The 24,682-nt window shown below is 45.9% G+C and overlaps 1 protein-coding gene across 1 annotated transcript; it reads right to left on the bottom strand.

The window, feature by feature from the left end:
- Positions 1–3,725: 3,725 nt before the first annotated feature.
- LOC107106644 (interferon-induced very large GTPase 1-like) lies at positions 3,726–23,410 on the bottom strand. Its single transcript, XM_015406823.1, is given in 4 exon segments — positions 3,726–8,146; positions 8,149–8,436; positions 11,027–11,098; positions 23,140–23,410. Coding segments are annotated over 4 exon segments (5,052 nt in total).
- Positions 23,411–24,682: the final 1,272 nt, after the last annotated feature.

Below are 24,682 nucleotides of genomic sequence, written 5' to 3'. Positions count from 1 at the left end.
TAGATGTTGACACCCCTCCGTATTGGGGGGAGGCTGGAGGAAGAGATAAGCATACTTCCGGGGCATGATGGAAAAGTTCTAGTCTGGAAGTTTTAAAATAGGACGGAGGGACTTTCAGGAAAACTGGCGTAGCCGTAGACAACCAGGTCCAAGGTTATCTAGTTCACATTAATCTCTTGCCTTTAATACACGGGTCGGGGGGTTTAACGTATTTTTCCCCTTTCGCTTTTGCTTTCTCCTTTAGAAGGGACTTTTAATGTAGGGACTTTTTGCATCCAAGGTCAGGTTACATTGTTTTACTATTTATGAGAATTTAGACTGTAGCTGCTCTGCAGTGATCCAGCCACCCCATCCTATATACCTTGAGATCTTGCAGCAAAAATTCTGGTCTCTTAAAACTAGTTCTGGAAGATATGCTGTAAGAATGCAGACCTGTAAAGCATGTGCAGAGAGCCTTTGTGTCACCCTTACACAAACACCACCAGCCCTCTCTAGTCAAGGAGAATGGGGCGGTAGGCAGGGTGACTTTCAGGCACACACAGAGGTCATTTGGGGGGGGGATCGCGGGGGATCGCAGTTCCCCCGGGTGAGGTAGGGGGGAGCGAGGCACATGACGAAGCCCCGCCCCCTGCTTCTGGCCGCCCCGCTTCCGGCCCTCATTCAGCCAGGAGGAGGCAGGAGAAGAGGGAGGGTAAGTTGCTTCCTCCCTGCCTCTCCCCACCCCTGCCTGCCTGGGGCCAGGGAGGGCCTTCCCGGGGCTTCCTTGCACTCCCTGGCCTTGCAGGTCCATCTCCAGGCGGGGTGTGTGGCCTTATGACACACTTCCGGTGATGGCAGGGGGTGTGGCCTTATGACACACTTCTAGTGATGTCAGGGGGTGTGGCATATGCTAATGAGTTATGCTAATGAGTTACCCTAGCTCTTTTTCTACGAAACGACCCCTGGGCACACATAAGCCCCATCCCCTCCCTCTGAAAAAGTAAATACTAAATTTGGTTGTTAATCTGTGCAGTGTTTTTGTATGTGGAGGTTGAATTACATTTTCTTGTTTTGTCCCTATTCACACTAGTCCTGTGAAATAGTCATTTTTATTTTAACAATTTTATTGAAATTTTAAACGCAAATGCAATTACAAGTACACAAAAGGAGGAAAATCTCAAAATTAACAAGTGACACACCAAAAATACACAAAGACACCATTAACTGCCCTTATGCTGAACCAAGAACTAGAACAGTACAACCAGATAGTTTCATTGCAAAATAATTTCTTGCTTAAATAAGGACAATTTTTCAGAAATCAACTGTTCCATATCCATTTTTTCTATGAACGGAAACCATTTATCTAGAGGGCTGTAAAGATCAAGTAAAAGGTTTGACCTTTCAGTGTATACAGAAAATTTTTCTAGAGTAAAATAATCTCAAACCTTCAAGTACCACTGAGACACCATCGGTGAAAAACTAACCTTCCACCTCTGAGCAATAACAGACTTAGCTGCTGTAAGTAGAATCAAAACTAAATCTTTACGAGCCTTCGGCAATTGGTCAGTTAACCATAAATTCAATAAAATTATGAAAGGATCATAAGGCAAAGAATAGTGAGTTATATTATGAATTGCCAGTAATATTTGTTTCCAATAATTAGATATGTATACACAGTTCCACCAACTATGATAGAATGTACCCAACTCCCCACAGTGTTTCCGACAAAGAGGGGAGGATTTTGATGTCATATGCGCTACCCTCACAGGGGTTAGATACCAACAGGGTAAAACCTTGCAGGCCACCGCTTGAATTATCTGTGATTGAGAGATATGAATAGTAGCATTCCAGATGGTAGACCAAAATAGCCATTTATTGTTCCTACAGATGGAGGGGTGTATAGGGCCCAGGTGCTGTAATCATTTAATGTGTTGTGTGTCATGTTAATACGTCTGCTTTGCCTCAGTTCTGTCTTTGGACTGCTGGTTGGTTCTGCCATCCTAATCCTATGACATGGTGTACTGGATGTCCCCTCCTGTAGATTGTATTGACTTGCCCCGTGTAATCTGCCTTGAGTCGAAGTGAGAAAGGCAAACTATGGCCCCGGTCACATGGGCCGGCGCCATGTGACTGCAGCCACTAAACGTAAACTAATAAATACCTGGGTGGAATATCACCAGAAGACCAGTCTGCACAAATTCAAGAAGTTTATTTATTGATCAGATGCAAACATTTGAAAAAGGCCCACAGCCACAGGAAGAAGAGTAACGCAGTGCCCCTACTTATTTATCAGCATAACTATTTCAAAGAATGTGTGTGGATTTAGGGACATCTGTATGTAGAGTTGATTCTAGGCAAATGAGTTTTGGGGAACAGAGGACATCAATGACCATTATTACAGGGGCAAGGAATTTCTCATGTACGTTAACTATTAATAGAATGGCAGTAAATAATATTAACGATTCACCTTCTGAATAAACTGATTATTCTTGTTCTGTGAATTAACCAATGCATTTCCAGCTTATTTCAGATATGAGACTCTGACAACTTTTTCCAACAGCCATAGCTGTGGTGGGTTAGGAACATCAGGTACACATGGCCCAAATGAAATCTCATTCCCTAGGCTTCTTTTATAATGAAACTGAAGCTCAAATACTTTGGCCACCAAATGAGAAGGAAGCACTCACTGGAGAAGACCCTGATGCTGGGAAAGATTGAAGGTCAAAGAAGACGGGGATGGCAAAGGATGAGATGGTTAGACAGTGTCATAGATGCAACGAACATGAAATTGAGCCAACTTCAGAGGACGGCGGAAGACAGGAAGGCCTGGGGTGATCTGGTCCATGGGGTCACAAAGAGTCGGACTCGACTGTGCGACTGAACAACAAAAAAAGGACCATTGCGTCTCACAGACTTTTCTCAGCCTCTGGCACTTTTGGAATTCTGACACAAAATGGCTGCCACAGGAGGCAGAGCCAGCCACAAAATTATCCATAACTTTGATAGCAGGTCTTCAGCATTTCAGGAAGAAGCTCTGTTTAACAGGATACCTTTTAAAATCAACATGTTGTTTAAAAATCCTTGCATACACACAAAATAAGTATACTTATTTAGCTAAGAAACCTTCATTTGGCAGTATCTGTCTTCATTTTACAGATATCTAATGAATTTATGCAAAAGGGGGGGAAAGATTATTTACATAAAGTATGTTATTTAAAGCTACTGTCTGTGTTATACCATAAACATCAAAAACTTGAAAAGCCTCATTTTGCCCCCCTTTCCAGGAACACTTGGAGGGCACCTGGTTGTCCATAGGAACCATGCTGGGGAACCCTGATTTACAGTGTAATCTTCATAGTGATTATCTAAGACACAGCAGGTTGGAGGCAATACTAGAAGATCACTAACTCTCACCTGGATTTTCCCCCAAATAAGTTGTGTGTCTGGCAAAGTGGAGGTCAGAACGTACTGCATTTTGTATAATTTGCTTTCCATTGAGGCACTGTGTCTCCTATACATTATTATATCTATAAAACCCTTTCGGTCACAGAAACAGATTAGGACTAACTTTCCAGTCTGGTTTTACTGGGCTAGTTTTCACTTTCAGTCCCCCATAAACACAGCAATAAAAATCAGTGTCAGCCCAGAGCTATATAGATCACACTATACTATGCCAATAACATTGCAGCTTAGAGATAAAGAGTCATTTATGTTAACGACAGACAGTATTTCCAGGCACTTTGGAGTCAAGCGGGAAAGGGTGACTTTGGTTCTTTCATATTAAAGGCTTCCTGGATGCTTTCCAAGGCCTGCTGTTTGGTTAATCTTTCCCAGTCCTCGGGGAGATCCGCAGGGAGGGCATGGTACTCCTCAGCAAACTGTTGATTGAATTTTTTGAATACAAACTTCCAGTAATCGGAGGCTATGATGCTAGCATCGGGCTGGATGCGCCAGTCAGGATAGTACTGGCGATACTGTTTATAAGGATGCCATTCCCCAGCCGTGTCCGTATTGCTAAACTGCCCGTTCGAACCAACTCTAGAGGAACATAAGGCATAACTAAGTTTTCCTGTACTGTGTTCACGACACCGCCCTAACCCTTTAGGGCGATGGACTGATGCGAAGTGTTCTTGGTGGCTGACGCCTCCAGCTTCGCAGGGGACTTTACAGAAAGGGCACTGCTTCCCACAGCCAAACACACGCTTGAAGATTTCGTCCTGGGGCTTGAACGGAAGGTTTGAAAGTATCGCTTCGACACTCATCTTAAAATTATCTGAAAGGATGTCCTCTATCACCGTGGGGATGCAGGTCTGTACCTCGGCCGAGAAGGATCCAGCGCTGGCAGTGTTGTTGAAGAGGATGACATCCAGACTGTCTTTCGAAATGACAAGCTCTTCACTCATATCCTGGTAAAAATGCTTCAGGAATTCAGCCAAAGTCCCAGTTTCTTTCTCATACCTCTCCAGAACCTCTTTTGCTTTCCTCATTACAGCAGACAGGATCGCTCGCTCCAAGACTGCTAACTCGTCTCTCTCTCTGTAATGGTCTAACAGGTGTGCCTCTATCCAAGATTTCACAAACTTCTCATATCTGATTATATACTTGACGTAGTCCTCAAATTTTTCCTCTTCTAGCAATGTCTTCTGCACTGTGAATTGAAAGAAGCTCCTACTTCCATACTGGAGGGATTGCCCACTGCTTAGGAGATCATCTACTATTTCTAGCCCAAGTCTCTTGTGGAGGTGGTCCACGAGAGCTGGTTTTAGACACAGATCACAGAAATCCTTGGCTCTCTTCTGGCAAGCATCCTTCTCATAGTAAAGGTCGTTGAAGGTGGAAAAATACTGCAGTTTGAGTTTTTCTAGACATCGGTGAGGGTTGTTCGCCTCGAAGAATTTGATATGCATCTCCTGGAAAGCGTTAGCCGCGTCTCCCAGAATGAAATATTTCAGATCCACATGGAAATAAATAGTAGTGTGAAGCTTTTGAAAATGTTTTCCTCGAAGCTGTTCGTTGATCAGTCTCAGCAACTCACGGCAATATGTTTCATCGTAGTCTCCTTTTGTGCTGACTTTCTCTGTGACGTAGCTCTCACATATGCAAATCAAGGATCTGGTGTATTCCTCTAGTTCTTGTATATAATCCTTGAATAATAGACCTTGGGTTAAGGTTCTCATGACTGATTTTTTTAGATGATAATCTTTCACAATGAAAGGACGCCTGGAACGGGCAGTAAAGCAGGGTAACTTCTGGAAGAGTTGGTTGGCCAAGCCGCCACGTACTTCAAGATCTTTTTGGAGCTGAAGGTGGAAATCTGCATAAATATTACGCCGAGTTAAGTTACTAGCTGGCAACTCCAGTACGCTTTCCTCCCACATTTTCTCAAATTCCCCCTTCAATTCCGAAACATTCAGCTTGCACTTCTTCCTTTTACACTCTTCCAGGAGTCTGCTGACCTTCCCTTCCATGGTTTTCACGTACTTAGCCTGAAGACTGTCTATCTTACTTTTCCCCTTGCGTATGAGGATGGCCTGCTGACATTTGTTCATGCAGTAGCTTTCCAGCTGATCCCGGAGACCTTTTGCACTTCTGATAAAATCTTCCCTGTACTTTTCTATGAGATGCAGGCTCTCTCTGTCGCTCTCAAAATAGCTCTGTATGCACTGTAATATCTTTTGCTGGCCATCGCGCAATTTCTGATCCGCTTCAAGCCTCAATTTATCTAACGCACCAGACTCTATAACTTCTAGGGATTGATTCTGAATTGCGGTATCAGCCTTGGACACCCACAGATGCATCTCCTTCTGGAAATCCCATTCCCATTCTGAATACTTTGCTGAGAGTTGGTTGTAAGCATCAGCTACAAGGCTGTTGCGGAAACTGAAGATAAAATTTTCATGTTTTACAGCGTTCCACAGGCTTCTCACCCATTCAACAAACTGGGGGATGTCTTTGGAATGTCTGTTTCGGGAGCAGGTCCTCATAAATTCAAACAGGGACCTTTTCAAATCTGACACACCCTCGCTGTATCCCATGTTTACTGGAGCCATGGGCGGGACACCGTGCCACAAACCAGGGATGTACCAGTTGTGTTTTTCTGGATTGTAGTCCATAATATCTGAAAAGGAAACTTCCCTGAATTGCTTCTCCATTCTCGCTGCCACTCTGGTCATTTCATTGAACTGCTCCAAGAGGCGTTTCCTGTCCCTCATGTTTTGATCATGGGCAGAAACATCACTGACGTTCTGGTGGACAAACTGGCAGTTGGGTTTGTGCCCCGTTTCCTCCATCCGCAGAAAGGCATGGACTACAATCTGCAGGATGTCCTTCATCTCGGTGGCGTTCTCCATGGCCAGGTTCACAAGAGTTATGTCACTCAGTCCAATCACCAGGGTGGCCAACTCATTGTCATGTTCATAGCTGTCCTCCAGTTTGGCCAGCTCAGGGGCTTTCAATCCTTCTGTGTCTATCACCAAGATGAAATTGCAACTGAGCTCTTTCTGGAAGTTCTCTGAGACTCTTAGAAGTGTCATGAATGCCCCTCGGGTACATCGGCCACTGCTAACTGCAAACTGTAGCCCAAACATAGTATTGAGAAGAGTGGATTTGCCGGTGCTTTGGACACCCAGAACTGTTAGAACCTTCATCCTGGACTTGCCCCCTACTTTGGCATGAAGTGCAGTCAAAACATCAGTTATCCATTGCATAGGGATGTTAGAGGCATCTCCATCAATCAGCTCCATTGGAAACCCTTCCAGCATCAGGTCAGCAGCTATGCCTGGTAAATGTACAAATTGCCTACCATTCTCCGTTATCTTACCTTCCTTCACCATCATGTACTCTGCTTCATAAAACTGCCCCAGCTCACGCATGAAGTGTTCCACGCCTAAGGAACTGGTGGAAATTAAGTCATCCAGCTGTGCCAGCTGTTGTGGATCGCTTCCAGCAGTGTGATAAAGTTCTTTATACTCCTCTCTTAATTTTGACAAGTTTGCCCTAGCAGTGTTATCCAGGTTGAATTTTAACCATTTCAGGAAATAACATTTCTCCACTGGGTGAAGCTGTTGTATCCCGTTAATAAATTTTGTTATTCCGTTAGTGAGGTCACATTGATTCTGCTGTGAACGTAAGCCTATCAGTTTTTTTCTCAGCTGGGCCTTGTAATCTTCAACTGGAGTATCAGCTTGCCTTTTCATCCGGCACAATTCTTTCTCCACTTTGGCCAGGTTTCGCCACAAGTCCCCCTGAAGTTTCAGCATCTCCTTCTTGTAGCCCACAACATCTTCTATTTCTTCAATAATCTCATTGGCGTGCAAAGTGCCATTCTGACAGACCTTTGTGTCTTCATCAGTCTGGATTCCCAATTCTTGGCTGACCTTTGCCATTTCTTCAATACTGATCACCTTTTGAGGAGCGTGAACAATGTTCTTTATGGTTGACCGAAATTTCTTCACAAATTCTGCGGTGTTTTTATTCTTTTCTTTCACCAGTATTTGTGATTTGGTCATGCTCAGCAGTGGAGCGAGTTTGCACAGGAACCTACGGGTTTCCTTTGATTTCTCACCATCCGCATTCAAGATAAAATAGTACTTAGACGACGAGCTTTGGAGAGTGGCTAGCAGGTCATATTGCTTGTCAGACATGTCCTCCGTAACGATGAACACTGCTGATGAGACCTCTGTTAAAAAGCTGAATTCCAGCCAGTGTGACTCAATGTCCCCACGGAGATTTGTAACGGCCACAGGCTCTGGGAAAAGATCTGAATTCTCCCTCCCCCCAGGAAAATACCAGGAGATTTCTACCACCCCATCGCTGATCTCTCGTGGGGCACTCCCGCACTCCATATCCCTGTGTATAAAGAAGTCATGATGCTGCTGAGGGGAGCTGAAGACCTCATTGAGAAGCCTGGATTTGGAGAGGCCAGATCTGCCCATCCGCACAAAAGAAATGGTTGGCATGGATGTTCGCACCAGGCTCTCCTCTCTAAAGCCTCTCTGCTCCACCAGGCAGTGAGGCCTCCATTTCCTCACAATGTCCCTTAGAGCCCAGAGCATAAAGGTGCGCTTGGGAGGTGGCAAGATCAAAGGGAGGGCAAACTGGCACATGGACATTTTGAGGAGTATCTGCTGCTGGAGGAAATGATCTGAAGAAAACAGAACAGCACAACATCGAGGGGGTTTACAGAAACTTCGGAGTCCATTCCCCCCAGAAAGAACCCCTCATCATCCATATCAACCTCCTCATTTGACTCTTCCTCATTCTGGTGTACGAGGCCTGTATTTCTGGCTGTCCCACTGAGAGCCATCAGTCTTCTCAAGAAGTGCCGAGGTAAATCTTCCAGTGTCCGAGGAGCCACAGTTGTGAGGCTTTCTGAGCTGATTTCCAAGATTTCTCCCATGGTGAGTTTCCTGCATCGCTTGTGGAGACCCAACTTCATCAGAAAGCTCTTAACTCCTTCTGTGGAAAAGGAGGGGAGTTACTACTCATAAGGTATTAAAAGTTTGGAAGTGAGAGGAGAATTTGCCTTAGGGGAGGGGGGAAGGCTGAGCAAGAGGGGATGAGTGAGAAGCATTTCCAGATGTGTGTCAGGCAGTTATGTAATCCAAGAGAAACTGCCTTTCCCCATGTCAACCTGTTTGCCAGTTGGAGTCAGAGGCCTGCGTGGTAGGCCCTAGTTGCAAGATGATATAATTTTGATAGTGCGGAGCATGGCCTTTACTACAGTGGCACCTCTTTTTTCTGAAGAGAAATTTGCTTTCCTCCCTCCTTCTCCCAAGCATTCCTTTCCTTTCAGCCTCTCTGGTCTCCAACTTAATTACATTTTCACCACATTAGAAAGGTTGCGTGTGAGAAGATGTGACCGTCATTCTACTCTGGCTTCTCACAGCAAAGTAACTGTTAGAACAGATAAAAGGAAGTACTTCTTCACCCAAAGAGTGATTAACACTTGGAATTCACTGCCACAGGAAGTGGTGGGTGCTACAAGCATGGACGGCTTCAAAAGGGAATTAGATAAGCATATGGAGCAGAGGTCCATCAGTGGCTATTAGCCACAAGGTATAGATAGGGACTCTGGGGCAAGTGATGCTCTGTCATCTTGGTGCTTGGGGGGGGTCAACAGTGGGATGGCTTCTAATGTCCTGGCCTCACTGGTGGACCTCCTGATGGCACTGGTATTTCTGGCCACTGTGTGATACAGAGTGTTGGACTGGATGGGCCTTTGGCCTGATCCAACATTGGCATCTCTTATGTTCTTATGTTCTTAACTGTGAATGTTGGCAGCTGTTTTACTCAGGCCTTCTAAGTGCCTCCGGCCCTTGCTGGTGAAGGAAACATGGGATAGGACCACCTAGTTCCATCTTTAGATTGTATGCAGGAAGAAAAGGGGATTGCACCATCTAATTAGCTCTCCATACGATGGCTATCTACTGTAGGGATTTTAGAGATAATATTAATGCTCACATACAATGTCACTGAACATCCTTCTGTAGAACTGGGAGTATTTTTCTAAATACAGAGTATACAGATTGTACAGAAGTGATGTACGCACTCCAGAACTGATACCTAGCACCGCTTTCTTTGTTCATATGGAAGTGGCTTACTCCAAAGCACCTTTGCATCCAAGGAATAACTTTCTTCAGAAATTTCCCAGAGAATCCTGGAGGAAGGAATCCTTGTGACAAAAATCCTAAAACTTGCTAAGGCTCAAAAGTGCCACCTAGAGTGTCTGGGATCTTGGATCCCTAGAGATCCATTAGATTAGAATAACCCATTCCCTTCCATTCTACACTGGATCCTTCTGGCAGACTTAATCCCTTTTTTGACAAAGGACAGTCCGGTTTGGACCAGATAATCCATTTGTCATGGAAGTTCAGAGCCACTACCAGGTGCTTGACAGAGGTGGGACTATCCTTCCCTTATATATAATTGAGTAAGACGCAGACTCACGCAGTGGGGAGAAAATGCACACCGACAGTGTTTGGACGCTTGAGCTGTCCGTGAGAAGCTTCCCCAGCTTCCATTGGCCGTGTTGCCCAGCTGCAGCTCAAGGCTGCTGCCCTGCCATTGGCTGGGAGGCGGGAGCCGAGCGCTGCGTCTGAGTGCACGGTGGCAATGCGCCCCACGCTGCGGCCCGATTTCCCTCCCCTCCTTCCTTCCTTTGTCTCTCCCCCCCCACTCTCTCTCTCTCTCTCTCTCTCTCTCTCTCTCTCTCTCTCTTTCTCCTTCCTTCGTCTCTCTCTCTCTTTCTAGGGGTCTAGGGGCCTGTTGTCTCTGTCCACAACGGGCTTTGCTCCCTAGTATTTTATATGGCTCAAATTGGTAGCCGTAATCTCTGACATCAGAGATGGGGATTTGCATGGGACTGAAGGAATCTGCTAGTCATTCTTAGAAAGGAGGCTGGCCGAGGTCCAGTTCCATTTACCACAAATAATCTAGACTTTGGGGATTTTCCCTTGTCTTCAGTTTTCAATCTTCAACTGAAACTGGGACCACGGGAGGCTGGATAGGAGTTAACAGCCCCTTCAACCTTGTGTTATCACAAGAAACTACACATGCTCTGAGGAACCTGTTACAGCATAGGTAACCTGTGTTCAGCTTAGTTCAGCTGTATGGCTTTTGATCTGAACATCTCTGTGTTGTTGTTGTTACAGTCTGCTTTACCCTGTATTTTGTTTTGCCTCTTTTCCACCCCTTTCTGAATCCAGCTACCCTTTCCCTTTTTTTTCTCTCTTTTACAATAAACCTTTTATAAAGACGTTTTTTTTGGTGACTTCACTCAGTACACTCTATATCTCTGGGATATTTATCTTAATCTCTTCCCCATGTGCTAGACTGCATGGGTGCTACTGAGTTGGTTATAAGATATTTTATTGCTCTAGTACTGTGCTGGAAGACTGCCTTCTTAGCGGGTCAGTCTAGATGTTCTGAGGCGATCCAAAGTGGTGGCAGCTGATTTTCAGAGTACCTTTAAGAGAATCCTTGGTCTAAGGGAGTTTCCCAGCAAGGAAAGGCACCATTTCCCCCTTTCTACCATCACAGTCCTCACCGTCAAAAATTTCTGTCTCCATCGCTTTCTGACCAGGTTCTTGCCAACCAGATACATTTTCTAATTCTCTGTCTGGAAAAGGGGGGGGGGAAACAGAAAATTAAGGAAGAGGATTATTAGTAAATTAGTAAAGACATGAGAATATCATCTGAACAAGCCACAGGGGCTAATGTACCTGCTCCATTAACTGGGTGCTGTGAAGTTACAGAGAATATTTTGAATGTGCTAAAGGATGAGGGGGAAAGTTCAGCCAAGGAGATACGGAACATCAGTGGTGTAGCGGAAGTAAAAAATGAGTTTGGAATGAGAGGAAACCTCAGGGCCTAGGCCTGGGTGTCCCAACCTTTTGGAGCACCTTTGGAATTCTGACACTGGATAATGGGCACAGCCACAAAATGGCTGCCACTAGAAGCAGAGCCGACCGCAAAATCTCAGGGAACGAAGTCATGCCTAATTCCAGTAGTAACTCTTTAACACGTCAGGCAGAAGCTCTGCTCAACAGGATGCCTTTTAAAATGAGCATATTGTTGAAAAATATCTTCTTACATACACACAACTTCTCTTCGGTCAGACTGTGAAGATCCTTGTGATCTTTTTGTGTGAGCAAGACTCAGCTGCCCACCAGCCAGTCTACCTCAGCAGCCAACCACTAGTGTTTGCTGGCCTCAGCCTCTACAGCAGGGGTGTCAAACATGCAGCCCAGGGGCTGGATCAGGCCCCTGGAGGGCTTCTATCAGGCCCACAGTGGAACTGGCTGTCTTCTGCTTCTCCTTCCTGTTCTGTTGCTGCTGCGTCATCGTAGGTTTGCAGCTTACAGATACACACCTGAACAGCAGGGCCGTGACAACGGAGCTTTTCCGGCAGGCTTTCCGATAGGAGCCACACCTCATCAGCCATGCTCTGTGTCAACCTAGAGCTAGAAGTTGCCTAGAGTGGTAGCACCGCCAAATATGTTCTGAAATGCACTTTAGTATATCGCACCGCCATCGTTATAACAACTGTTTTAAATTGTTTATTATGGATTTTATATCGAAATGTATAATGTTTTATTGGTTTTATGTGAGCCGCCCTGAGCCTGCTTCGGCGGGGAGGGCAGGGTAAAAGTGAAATAAATAAATAATAAATAAACAGCATACTCAAGATTGCAACAGCACAGAGATTTTGATGCAATAATTCAGAGCAAGGGGTGTCAATTATCAGACACCGTTAAATAAACAAAATATTGCAAGAGTGCTAATGTTTTAAGCATGTTTTTATTTTAAGTAAAAAAAAACAACCCTTTGTGTTTGTGTCCTTTATAAAAGTTTATATCTCCGCCACCTGGCATTACGTTTTATGACACACATGGCCCGGCCCGACAAGGTCTCATTTATGTCAGATCCGGCCCTCATAACAAATGAGTTCGACACCCCTGCTCTACAGCATAACCCACCACCCTAGGATGGCAGTTTCTGGTGCCATCTCCTGTTCACCGGTAGCCACCTTAACAGAGCAGGGGGAAGGAGATGAGCATGTGAGAATAATTACCACAATAAGTGTTATTTACCATAATAAGTGTTGGAGGTTAAACCCCCATTCACCCATGAAATCACTGAGTGACTCTGGGCTTCTCTCTCCCCCTCAGCCTAATATGCCTCACAGGGTTCTAGTAAGGATAAAACGGAGGAGGGGAGAACCGCATGGGTCATTCTGAGGAAAAAGGAAAGGACAAAATTGTGATTGGTATTTGGCAGGTTACTAGTCTACTGACCATACATCAGATGGTTAAATACCTCCTACTCCAGGACTCAAACAGCATTGCTAACAGGCCTGGAGAAAGATGTTTAATGGGGTATTATTTACCAGGTGATGTCTAATATTTTATGTTTATGTCTTTTTTCTATGTTGTAAGGCGCCTTGAGCTCCATAAGGAAGAAAGGCGGCGAATGAACATTGTAGATATTTACTTCTTTGCCACGAAAAGCTTCATTCCCAGACATTCAGCCTCTGAGAAAGGGTCAGGACATTTTTCTCCAGGCCAGTTGGCAATCCTAGGCTCAGACCTTCTCCTTTGTCAATAGAATCTAACCATCCATTTTTGGAGTGAAAGTTTCTCCACATTTTAAAAACAGTAGCAGCACATTTTTAAAAGCCTGATTCAAACAAACAATTAAAAGTAACATTCAGGTTAGGACCGATTCGAGGAGGCTTTATTCTGTGAAATATGAAGACTGATGTTCACACAATAGTATTATTTGGGAATGGAAAAATAATCTTATCAAGGAAAGAAAAAACCCTAGATATTTCCCCCTTGGATTTTCTGACTACGAGGCTGGAATTTGGATTCTACAGCCTCAAGAGGGCACCACAACAGCTGCTGCCAGATGATTCACCAGCTCTAAAGACTGAATAAAGTCCAGGACTCACCATTCTCGATTCTAACATTTGTTGTGATTCATGAGGAAAAAAGGCAAGTTTTATCATTACGATGATGCAGTTTTTTGTCCAGTTGCGTTAGAAATCTTATCACTTCTTAGAAACCGTATCACTGTCATAAAGTCGTAGCAATATTGTAGCAACACTGCTTATTCTGCAGAATTGATAATATTTGCATAGCAGTCGGTGTGATGTAATAGTTAAAGGATCAGACTGCACATCTGACGAAGAATGCAACGTCTCACAAAGGACAGGCCTTGCCGAAACAAGACAGTCCTCCCTACGCAGGTGACTAACGTCGTTCGGAAACTGGCTTCCTTTTCCATTTCCATTTGCACAATTGTAACATTACCTTATTGGGCTGGTTTTGGGGGGCTGGCGTGTAAGACCCGGCATGACCTAGACTAGCAGAAAGGAACCATAACCCAACTCTTCGGCACTTGGGGAGCCAGCATGGCATATTGGTACAATGTCAGACTAGGGTCTCGGACACCCACGTTCAAATCCCCACTCTGCCATGAAGCATGTTGAGTGACTTTCAGCCACTCGCTCTCTGGCATCCTATCCTACGTGGTTGTGATGATCAATTGGAAAAGAAAGAACTGTGTACGCCACTCTAAGCTCCCTGAAAGAGGGGTGGGATAAAAATATGCAGGGGTCATTTCGTAGAAAAAGAGCTAGGGGAACTCATTAGCATAACTCATTAGCATATGCCACATCCCCCTGACATAAGGGGTCCGGCGGTGGACCTGCAAGGCCAGCGGGAGTGCAAGGAAGCCCTGCCAAGGCCCCCCCTGGCCCCAGGCAGGCGGGGGTGGGGAGAGGCGGGGAGGAAGCAACTTACTGCCTCCTCCTGGCTGAATGAGGGCTGGAAGCGGGGCGGCCGGAAACAGGGGGCGGGGCTTCATCATGTGCCCCGCCCCCCTTAAAGAGAATAAGAAGCAAAAGGTGGGTGTGGCTGGATGACCACACTTCTGGTAACATGGGGGTGTGGCCTAATATGCGAATGAGCTGTGCTGTTGGGGGTGTGGCCTAATATGCTAATGAGTTCCTGCTGTTGGGTATGGCCTATTATGCTAATGAGTTCCTGCTGGGCTTTTTCTACAAAAAAAGCCCTGGGCAACACATATTAGAATGATTCACGTACCTTTAGAATCCTTGGACGATAACTCATCCTTCGCTTTCCCCACTTCTGCTTCTGGATTTTCTGGCCCACTGTTGACTGAAACCTTGTCAGGAGAATGAACTTCTTTCTTTAGAACTGAGCACAGTAGAGGGGAGGAAGCAAAAGGAATAAATTAAAAGCGACAGATGGGTGAAGGTTTCTATTCAGTTGCCTTACCCCCCCCCCGTACACACACAGGGGGCAGATATTTCCACCCTTAAACCTCCCCCCTCCCCGACCCCAGCACTTTGAAATCATTACCCCGAGAAGCTTAAAAATATGCAGATTCTTTCCAGACTCCCCCAGTATTATTTTCTACTTTTCAGAAACAGACAGTGATGAACCTCCTACCAAAATATGTACAATGATGACAGGCAGTCTCTCTCTCCTTCTCCCCCCCCCCCAACACACGCTTAGTGAGAGGATGAAATGGAAGAAAGAACCACAGGCACCCCGATGCCAACCCTGAGGAATGGCAGGATAAACATGCAATCGATAACTCTATAGATCGTGTGCACTGCACTATAAAGAGAGCAAGCTGAGATGCTTGCGCCGGCTAACTACAACATATCAGAGAGCAATGACCTTACAAAAGGGCAGGGGTCATTTCCTGCAGGAGCGCACAGGAGCGGAGCTCCGGCAGTAAAGAACCCAGGGGACGGGCACATGCAACAAGCCCCACCCCCTGCTCCCAGCAGCCCTCAGTCAGAGCAAGAAGCAGCCAGGTAAGTTGCAGAGCTCCCCCCGGTCCAAAACAGTCCAGTGGCACCTTTAAGACCAAGTTTTATTCAGGTACAAGCTCTCCCTCCTCTGTGAGGACAGATCTGCACGTTTCCGCCCCCCCCCCAATAGCTAGCAATCCAAAAGATTGAGCGCTGGGTGTTGCCTTATGACACACTTCCGGTGATGTCCGGGGGTGTGGCATATGCAAATGAGTTATGCTAATAAGCTACGCGAATGAGCTCCTGCACCTCTTTTTCTACGAAATGACCCTTGCAAAAGGGCACTATAAAGAGAGCAAACTGAGATGTTTGTGGTCCACAGCTAACTACAACATATCAGAGAGCAATGACCTTACAAAAGGTACTTCGTAGCTGTGCCACAATGAAATATTTTCCCTCATTTTAGAACAATACATTTTTAAACATCTGTTTAACGTTGCCTGGAGTCTCAGTTTTGGAACAGGCCCTATTAACAGTGACGAGAAGAGCAACAGCTCTCCCAGCCTAACCAAAGAATTAAAGGGATCCACTTTAAGAATGAAGAGCCTTTCTAGATCAGACCAATGGTCTGTCTAGCCCAGCATCCTGTTTCACACAGTGGCCAACCAGTTCCTCTGGAGGTCCAACAAGAGGGCATAGAGGCCAAGGTCACTCCAGAGTGATCTTCCTGTACTATAAGTCCCCTTGAAAAATAAAATAAAGCCTCACCCCCAAAAAAATTAGACATAAATGCTACATTGAAGACAAGGCACAAAAGTTCTGGAGTAAACACTGGACGCTCACAAATGCAGTGTCTGAACATGGCAGATCATTGGTCTTAAGGACCAGACAACAGTGTTTCATTGAACAACCATAATGTGGATCTATAATACGGATCTAGTTGAACTGCTATGCTATGCAAGCTGTGGATTTTTTGCTTTGACTTAGTAACTCATGGAGCCCAGGACATTTGTGGAATCCCCGATGGAATGCTCAGAAACTATAAAGGTGACCTTGATGTTGGACACAGAAGAGATGGAGCATTTTGTGTGTCACCTGCGACGTGCAGTTATGCATGCTGTCAAGGAAACAGGGAACAGACCACATTCTCCTCTCACCCCTCCACAACCTGCTAGACACGTTGGACAGCATAAGCAGATAATGGTATCATAGTGGGATAAGGTATCCATGAATGGATACAGCTCCAGTTTTGTCGGCACACAGCGGTTGGTTCTGAGGAGGTCCCTAAAGAACCTACCTCCATCATCAGTGCAGAAAACAAAACTGAGGCATCTATTGCTCAACAAGCAGTCTGCAGTCTGGTTTCTTTCACAAGCCCAATAACACCATGGACAGGACCATGATCAAGGTCACTATCCATCCACAGATGCCCACAAGGCAAGGTGAAGAACATGTATTTATTTATTTATTCCATTTTTATCCTGCTCTCCCCACCAAGGCAGGCTCAGGGTGGCTTACATTAAAAGGTTAAAAATATAATAAAACACAAGTGCTTATGCAGTACAACCTCATAAAATACAAAACATTCCAGATCATAGTGCAAATTGAGTAAAGTGCTGGTGGCGGTAGCGTCCCGGTGATGGCAGTAGCGTCACAGTGGCCATGATAAGATGTTCCAGAGAATGGCCCCCGTCAGTAGCCACATAACCAGCTATTGGTGTTGTCATAAGGGCCTTAACAGTTCCGTTAGGTCCCGGTCAGACGTGCCGGAAAACGATCAGACGCGGCGACGGCTTTTCCGCAGCAAAAAGGACAGGGGAGAAAGCCATGTGCTGGCACGATCATACCCAGGGAGTCCACATGCAGCCCGTGGCAAACCACTTGCCAGTAAGTCGTCCCAGGTACTTTTTTAATGTGCATCTTCGGCAGAACGGCATGGGTGTGATCGCGCCCAGAAAATCCGCTGGACGATCGTGCCTTCAGATGGCATGGGTGTGATCGCGCCCGGAAAATCCACGGGATGATCATGCCTTTAGCGCAGCAAATGCTCTGTGTGACCGGGGCCTTAGTATTGTTAGTGTTGTATCAGGCAATGTTGTCAACCAAATCTCTGCTAAAATTTTCATAAACCGTATTGCCAACCTATGTCCTCCACAGTCTTTCCAGTACAGAAGCTATCTGGTGTTGAAGGGAAAGGTAGAGAGGAAATGAGAGATTTCACCATGATCTCCAACATCTGCGCATGATCTTCAAGAAGCATGAAGAGGTAGTGGTCACTCTGTTTCTGGAAACGTTTTTTAAGTGTGAGGAAGAGGCAGAAGAAGGGGGTATAGCACATTTGCATGCTGTTCCACTGGTCTTGTGGTGGTGGGTTCCAGTAGGTTCCTATTGCGATGCCTTCAAAGTTGGTGGCCACGGTCACATCCTGTGGCAGCGAGTTCCACAAATTATATGTTAACTTCCTTTTGTCTGTCCTGAATCTCCCACCCTTCAGCTTCAGTGGATGACCTCAGGTTCTAGTCTTATGGGAGAGGAAGAAAGGGATGCTCTCTTCCAGGGGAGGTCTCTTGGTCATTTGGTGCATGGATGCCATTGTTAGAGAGTCATTCAGGTGGAGCAGTGGAGGTGACTGGCAGCACTGTCACACAGAGGAGCTGGCTCCATGATGCCAGGACCAGAAAATATTGCTGAGCGTCCTGCAACAAACCATACCTTGGGGCTCCCTCTAGCAGCAGATCTCTTGGGCCATTGGAGAACAAGGTCAGGTCAGCCTGCATGCAGAGGAAGGAGTCCAGCTGCTGAAAAAAGGGCGTGCTCCTGCAGGCAGAACCCGAGGTGGAACTGTTCATCTTGCTGAACCTATGGCCTCTCTTCATCTCCTTGGCCCAGTCCCAGCACTGCTCAGTCAGCCTCTCTGCCAGCCACATGAAGCTGGAGAAGTGGTGGAAATACTGAGCGCCTTTTAAACATCAGCAGATGGATTCCCACAAGTTGATGAAGAGTTTTATTTCATCCATACTCCTTGGGCAACCATGTTTGGTACAAGGTCTAGGCTGTGTCTCCAGGGGGAACTGGCTAGCTTCCTGAATAGCTGACGCAGAACTCTGGATGCCTCAAAAGCAAAATTACTTTTTATATATTCTTTCCCACGCCCACCCTCCACGGGACATACCACAATATATTCTCGACAACAAAAAGGGGAAGCATTCAGCACATGAGCTTCAGTGTGTGGACTAGGGATGGGCACACGCCGAAAAACAAACCACAGCTCAAGCATGAACCGAGCCGGTTCGCGGTTCGTTTTGAACTGGTTCATTTAGTCACGTCATTCCTGAACCCAAAAACGAACCACCTTTTTTCCATGGAGGTTTGGGTGGTTCGTTTTTGCAGTTTGCTCTCCAGACAGCCTAGCGTTGATTCAATCAATTCCTAGGCAACACTGGGGGTGGACTTGTGGAGAGCCCTAGAAACACCCAAAGCAATAGTCCAATAGTTCGATTGGCAGCTCTGGGAGCCAACCACGGAGCTTCCATTCTGCTCTATGGGAGCAGATTATATACCAGTATAATACCACACCCTGACTCAGCTGCTTTCACTTTGCAGCCCAAAGAGAGAAGAGTTAGTTGTGGTGGGAGCAAAAGAAGAACTCTTTGTTGTGTGGCTGATTTAGCGGAGGCTTTGAGGGACTCCTTTTCCACCCACACAGTGGGACAATTTTTTAAACACCTCTCCCAGCTGGGAAGCTGTTCCTTGCTGTAGTTTCAGAGACCGAACCTGAAGCTAGAGCTGAGCTTTCCTGGGGGCACCTGCTTTGGGCGGTTATAACCCTGACATCCCAAATCCAATCTTTGCCAAACTTGGAGGGCAGGTGGAGGAGAGCCTGCTGAAGACTCCCTGTTCCTTGCTGTAGTTTCAGAGACCGAACCTGAAGCTAGAGCTGAGCTTTCCTGGGGGCACCTGCTTTGGGCGGTTATAACCCTGACATCCCAAATCCAATCTTTGCCAAACTTGGAGGGCAGGTGGAGGAGAGCCTGCTGAAGACTCCCTGTGAGTTTGGCATCTCTACTTCATGAGGGGGCTGTTCTACCCCAAACCAAACAAACCATGAACCAGTTTGGGAAATGGAAAAGTTAGTGTAAGTTTGTGCTTCATGCAATCAAATGAACCACGGACCACCATTTTCCTGGTTTGTGACCATCCCTAGTGTAGACTATGATGTGGAGGTCATTGCGCATCGCTTGGCATGAATGGTCAAAGTTCCTCTTGCAGCCCATCTTGCCTCTTACACCGATGGTTGGAAGACCATAGAGCAATACTGCTGAGTGGCGTGAGATTGCACTTAATGCATTCACGCTATGGCTTTCTACACAGCAGAAGCCCCATGCCTTAACATATACGCTGGCTTTTTGTGGGTAAGTGATCTTGCATATGCTGCCTGCCTATGCATGAGGAAAGACATTCCACTCCCACATACAGATGTTCACACAACATTCCGTATGTGCCAAGAAAACTGTTATATGTGAGTGCAAGGTAAATCCTGAACAGGGAAAGAACGGTTTTTGTAATTCTGCATTGCCATAGAGTCCACCTTCCGAAGTGGTCATTTTCTCCAGGGAACTGATCTCTTAACACCTGGAGATCAGTTGAAATCCCAGGGAGTCTCCAGCCACCACCTGAGCTAAGCTACTGGCACCAGTAGTTGCAAGTATAATCAACAACTATGTTTAATTCAGGTGGGGCAGCCGCATTGGTCTGAAGCAGCAGAGCAAAGCTTTAGTCCAGTGGGAGCACCTTTAAGACCAACAAAGTTTTATTCAAGGTAGGATCTTTCATGTGCATGCATACTTCTTCAGTGTGGTGTGGTTGCTGAAGACGTTGTTCAACTATATTTAAGTTATAATAAATGCTTATATTTAGGGTGTCTTATGGAAGCAATCCCCCCCACCCCCCCGTTTCCCTCCCTGAAGGCTGGTTCCAGTGCCTGTATGGGAAGCCCTCTCAGGAATCTCATCAAAGCTGTCTTGAATTCCACAAGAGGAGAAAAGCAGGACATAAATGGGATTTTTAAAAAAACCAGATGTCAAAAGGGAAAGGGAAAGATGGAGGAGGTCCTTAGCCAGCAAGTTCCCCATTATTGACCTGAATTTCTGATAATAAAGTTGCAACGAAGGAAGTGTCATATCCTGTTGCTGACCTCTGAGTGGGTCCAAAGCCAATGACAGAAAGCTGAAAATAAGACGGCGAAGGAGAAAAACCAAACACTGGTATTAGGCAAAAAAAGAAAAAGAAAAAGTGACAGATTGGGCCCAAAGTTCATTATTAAGTGTGGTGAAACCTCACACGGAGAAGAAGAAAAAATCACCCAAATTGCGTCAGTACGAACCAGAAATGCAAGTATTGCTCAAAATTAACAGGGTTCCTCCAGGGGTCAATTTGACAGATGCAGAAGAGGTCATATCCTCTTTGCTTTTCAGGTACCCCCTTAGCGTGTTAAAGCCCATGTCTGCATAAATGCAATTGTTCACATCCATTCCGTGTTACCTGCACACACACACCCAGTCTGTCCCCCTATCAGTTCTCTCCCTCACTGCCAGAGTTTATACTGCACAAGCTCCTTGGGGCAGAGATATGCCTCATTCACTCACATTACTCTGTAAAGAACTATGGACATTGGTGGCACCTGTACAAACCAAACACTATTAATTTTTCTATCATCTATTCCCTCCTGACCCAAAGGCAGAATTCATTATCCCCCTAGGAGGAAACATTTTTGTTGTTCAGTCGCACAGTCGAGTCCGACTCTTCGCGACCCCATGGACCACATCACGCCAGGCCCTCCTGTCTTCTGCTGTCCTCTGAAGTTGGCTCAATTTCATGTTCGTTGCATCTATGACACTGTCTAACCATCTCATCCTTTGCCGTCCCCGTCTTCTTTGACCTTCAATCTTTCCCAGCATCAGGGTCTTCTCCAGTGAGTGCTCCCTTCTCATTTGGTAGCCAAAGTATTTGAGCTTCAGTTTCATTATCTGGCCTTCCAGGGAACAGTCAGGGTTGGTTTCTTTTAGGATTGACTGATTGGATCTTCTGGCAGTCCAAGGGACTCTCAAGAGTCTTCTCCAGCAGCATAGTTCAAAAGAATCTATTCTTCGGCACTTGGCCTTCCTTATAGTCCAACTCTCGCAGCCATACATGACTACTGGGAATACCCTGCTTTTATTTCTTTGTTTAATTCATTTATACCCTGCCTTTCTCCTCAATGGGGACCCAAAAGGGCTTACATCATTCTCCTCTTCTCCATTTTATCCTCACAATATAATGCTGTGAGGTAGGTTAGGCTGAGAGAGTGTGACTGGCCCAAAGTCACCCGGGTTTCCATGGCAGGAGTGGGGATTCGAACCCAGGTCTCCCAGTCACCAGTCTCACACTCTTAACTGCTATACCACGCTGGCGCTGTCTCTTTATTTATTTTAAAGCAAGGTTCTAGACCTCACGGCTGAAGAGTCTGGATATAAATGCCCCATTTGCTTGCTGCCTTTTTGTGATGGGAGAAAAGGACAGTCAAGTTAGGTGCTGCATTCACAAATAATAATAGTAGCGCTTTACTAGGCCGTGTGCATTCTGTGATCTTGTGCACAGCTGGGTCCCCTGGGCACAGAATTCCATTACTGTTTCTTTGTTTTTAAGGAAATGCAGGGATGTGGGGAATGCTTGGCAAAACCTCCAAGCTAGAAGCAGGGTGGTGGGAGCGGGGGTGCCGTATTTTTAGTGATCAAAGCCCCAGTACTGTATGCTAATTAAACAAAAGACCTGCACCTTTGCATACTTCATCTGTATTGAAATTCAGCACGTCTTGAGACAAAATTTGGATTACTATGAGGTGGTGTAAGATTCAGACGTTCACAGACAGGGACCATTGTGAGAGATACAATCCCTGTACACAGGACCCAGGGCTATTTTTGGGCAGGAACGCACAGGAACGGAGTTCTGGCTGGCTCCCAAGTTGGCCACGCCCAGCAGGAACTCATTAGCATAATAGGCCACACCCAACAGCAGAAACTCATTAGGATTGGCTACATTAGGGGTGTGTGGCCTAACATGCAAAGGAGTTCCTGCTACAAAAAAAGGCCCTGGGTTTTGACAACAAACAAGGTAAGCAGAATAAGAAGCAAAAGGTGGGTGTGGCTGGATGACCACACTTCTGGTAACATGGGGGTGCGGCCTAATGTGCTAATGAGCTGTGCTGTCAGGGGTGTGGCCTAATAGGCTAATGAGTTCCTGCTGTTGGGTGTGGACTATTATGCTAATGAGTTCCTGCTGGGCTTTTTTTACAAAAAGAGCCCTGACAGGACCTATCCATGTACAGCAGGGTTCCAAGATGTACAGGCAGTTGCAGCCCTTGACCACCCATGCTCAGCTGACTGGGAAGCTGGGGCCAAGGGGAACGGCCCTGTCTACTTACAGGATGTTCTGAGCACAAAATTCCTGATGATTCCTAGAGTGTGTTCATGTGTTCAAATGACAAAGGTAGCTCTTCCAGTCACCAGAAACTGCAATTGCTAGAGCCACTCTTGTCACTTCCGGGTAGCTCTAGGAATGGCCAGGAACTCTATGGTCAAAACTTCCTATAAGTAAATGAGGTCTCTCCCTCCCCCTTTTAAATTTTTTCTCCTGGGACTCTGCCCCACCCAAACCCTCATGGCAGTTGCCAGACCACGCAGGACCAAAGCGGGATGGGAGCAGGATGGAGCATACTGGTCTAGCCCCGCCCCCCAACTGTATTCAGCTCAAGACAGGTCATATGTAGAAGGCTACCATAAATCATATCTAGAGAACTGAGCTGCAGACTGTGGAACCACACATCCCACACTCACCGGCTCCTGGAGGCCACAGATCTGGAGGCAGGTCTGGAAAGAGGCTCCTGATGCCTTCTAGGAACTGATGGCACGTCTGTTCCCCCTTGATCTGGACCTTGACCAAGAGCTTGCGCATCTTCTCCCAAGGGTCCAGAAGCTTATCCAAAGCTTCATAATCAGCCTCGGAAACAAAGCCCTGGGCGGCTGTATCATCCAAGATGAGATCAGGTGCTCTTTGGAGGAAGGTGATGAGCTTTCTACGGCCCCTCCGGATCGTCTCAAAGGCCATGGATGGGGGCTGAGGCAACTATCCTGGAGAAAGACATTTAAACACATCAGATCTTTAAGGATCTGTTTCCCTGTTCAGAGAACTCTCACCCCATCGCGTGCAAAAAAGCCCTCATGAAAATCATCCAAGGTCAAAATTAAAATCTGTCCCCTTTGACAATTTATATTCTGTTCATCCCAGGGATCCCCAACCTTTTCGAGCCTGTGGGTGTGTTTGGAATTCTGACATGGTGTGTGGCGGGATGCAAGCACAAAATGGCCGCCAAGGGAAGCGGATCCAATGACAAAATGGCCACCACGAGAGGTGGGACCACACGTACATACACTCAGGAGGCCCAGGTGCTGGGGACAAGAGGAGTCATTTAAAAAAAGAAAAAAACATCAGGAAAGAGGAGTAAGAGAGAACAAAATACTGTGGTGGCAGCCGCCGCCGAAACAATGTCATTTTAATCTGAACAGCCAATCACATCCCCAGTGGCCAATCAGAAGCCCTGCTGGACAGGAGCCTCTCCCGGATGCACCCACTTTCTTAAAACACTTGGCAAGTTCCACAAAAGGTGTCACCAGGTGATAGAGGCACATGGAGATCAGTTCTTATAGCAGGAGATCTCCATCCACCACCTGGAAGTTGGCAACCCTAACTATCAGAGAGAGGCCATGTGTTTCCTTATGAAGGGCTACCGATGTGTGAACCTGGGCAGAGAGAACAGAGCGAGCGGGGCTGGCGGAGAGGAATTCTCCTGCAGTCCAGTGACGGACAGGCTGCGTGTTTTGGAATCCCCCCGCCACAACTTTGGTGACCAGGCTCCCTCGAGTCTAGAGATGTAAAATTTCCAGAAATTTTGAAGCTCGGAAAAATGGAAATTTTCGGAAAAATTGAAAAAAATGCGACATTAGTATTTCTTTTGTCTTTTCTAGATTGAAAGTCATTCTGTTACTTTAGGAACATAAAATATGACTATGGACATTTTTACTTGGCATGAAATTATCACAACTAGCATATTAAAAATATAGTGTATCCAAACAATTATTACAAACAGAATACCCACCCACATGCAAAAACAAAACTGAAACCTTTTTATTTTCTTCTGACAATAGCACCTCCTAAAGGAAGAAATGCATCTTGCATTGGAGAGTTCAGTTTGTAACCTACAGCTTGCTTGTCCTCAGTGCACAGAAATTAGATCAATCTGAAATTATTTGGAAAATATTTGAACACCTTGTCTTAAAATATTTTATTTATCATGTTAAAATAAAACATTCCATAATCAAT

This window comes from Gekko japonicus, unplaced genomic scaffold, assembly GCF_001447785.1.
Source record: "Gekko japonicus isolate JY-2015 unplaced genomic scaffold, Gekko_japonicus_V1.1 scaffold849, whole genome shotgun sequence".
NCBI classification, from domain to species: Eukaryota; Metazoa; Chordata; class Lepidosauria; order Squamata; family Gekkonidae; genus Gekko; species Gekko japonicus.
This window is presented reverse-complemented; position numbering and strand designations above follow the sequence as displayed.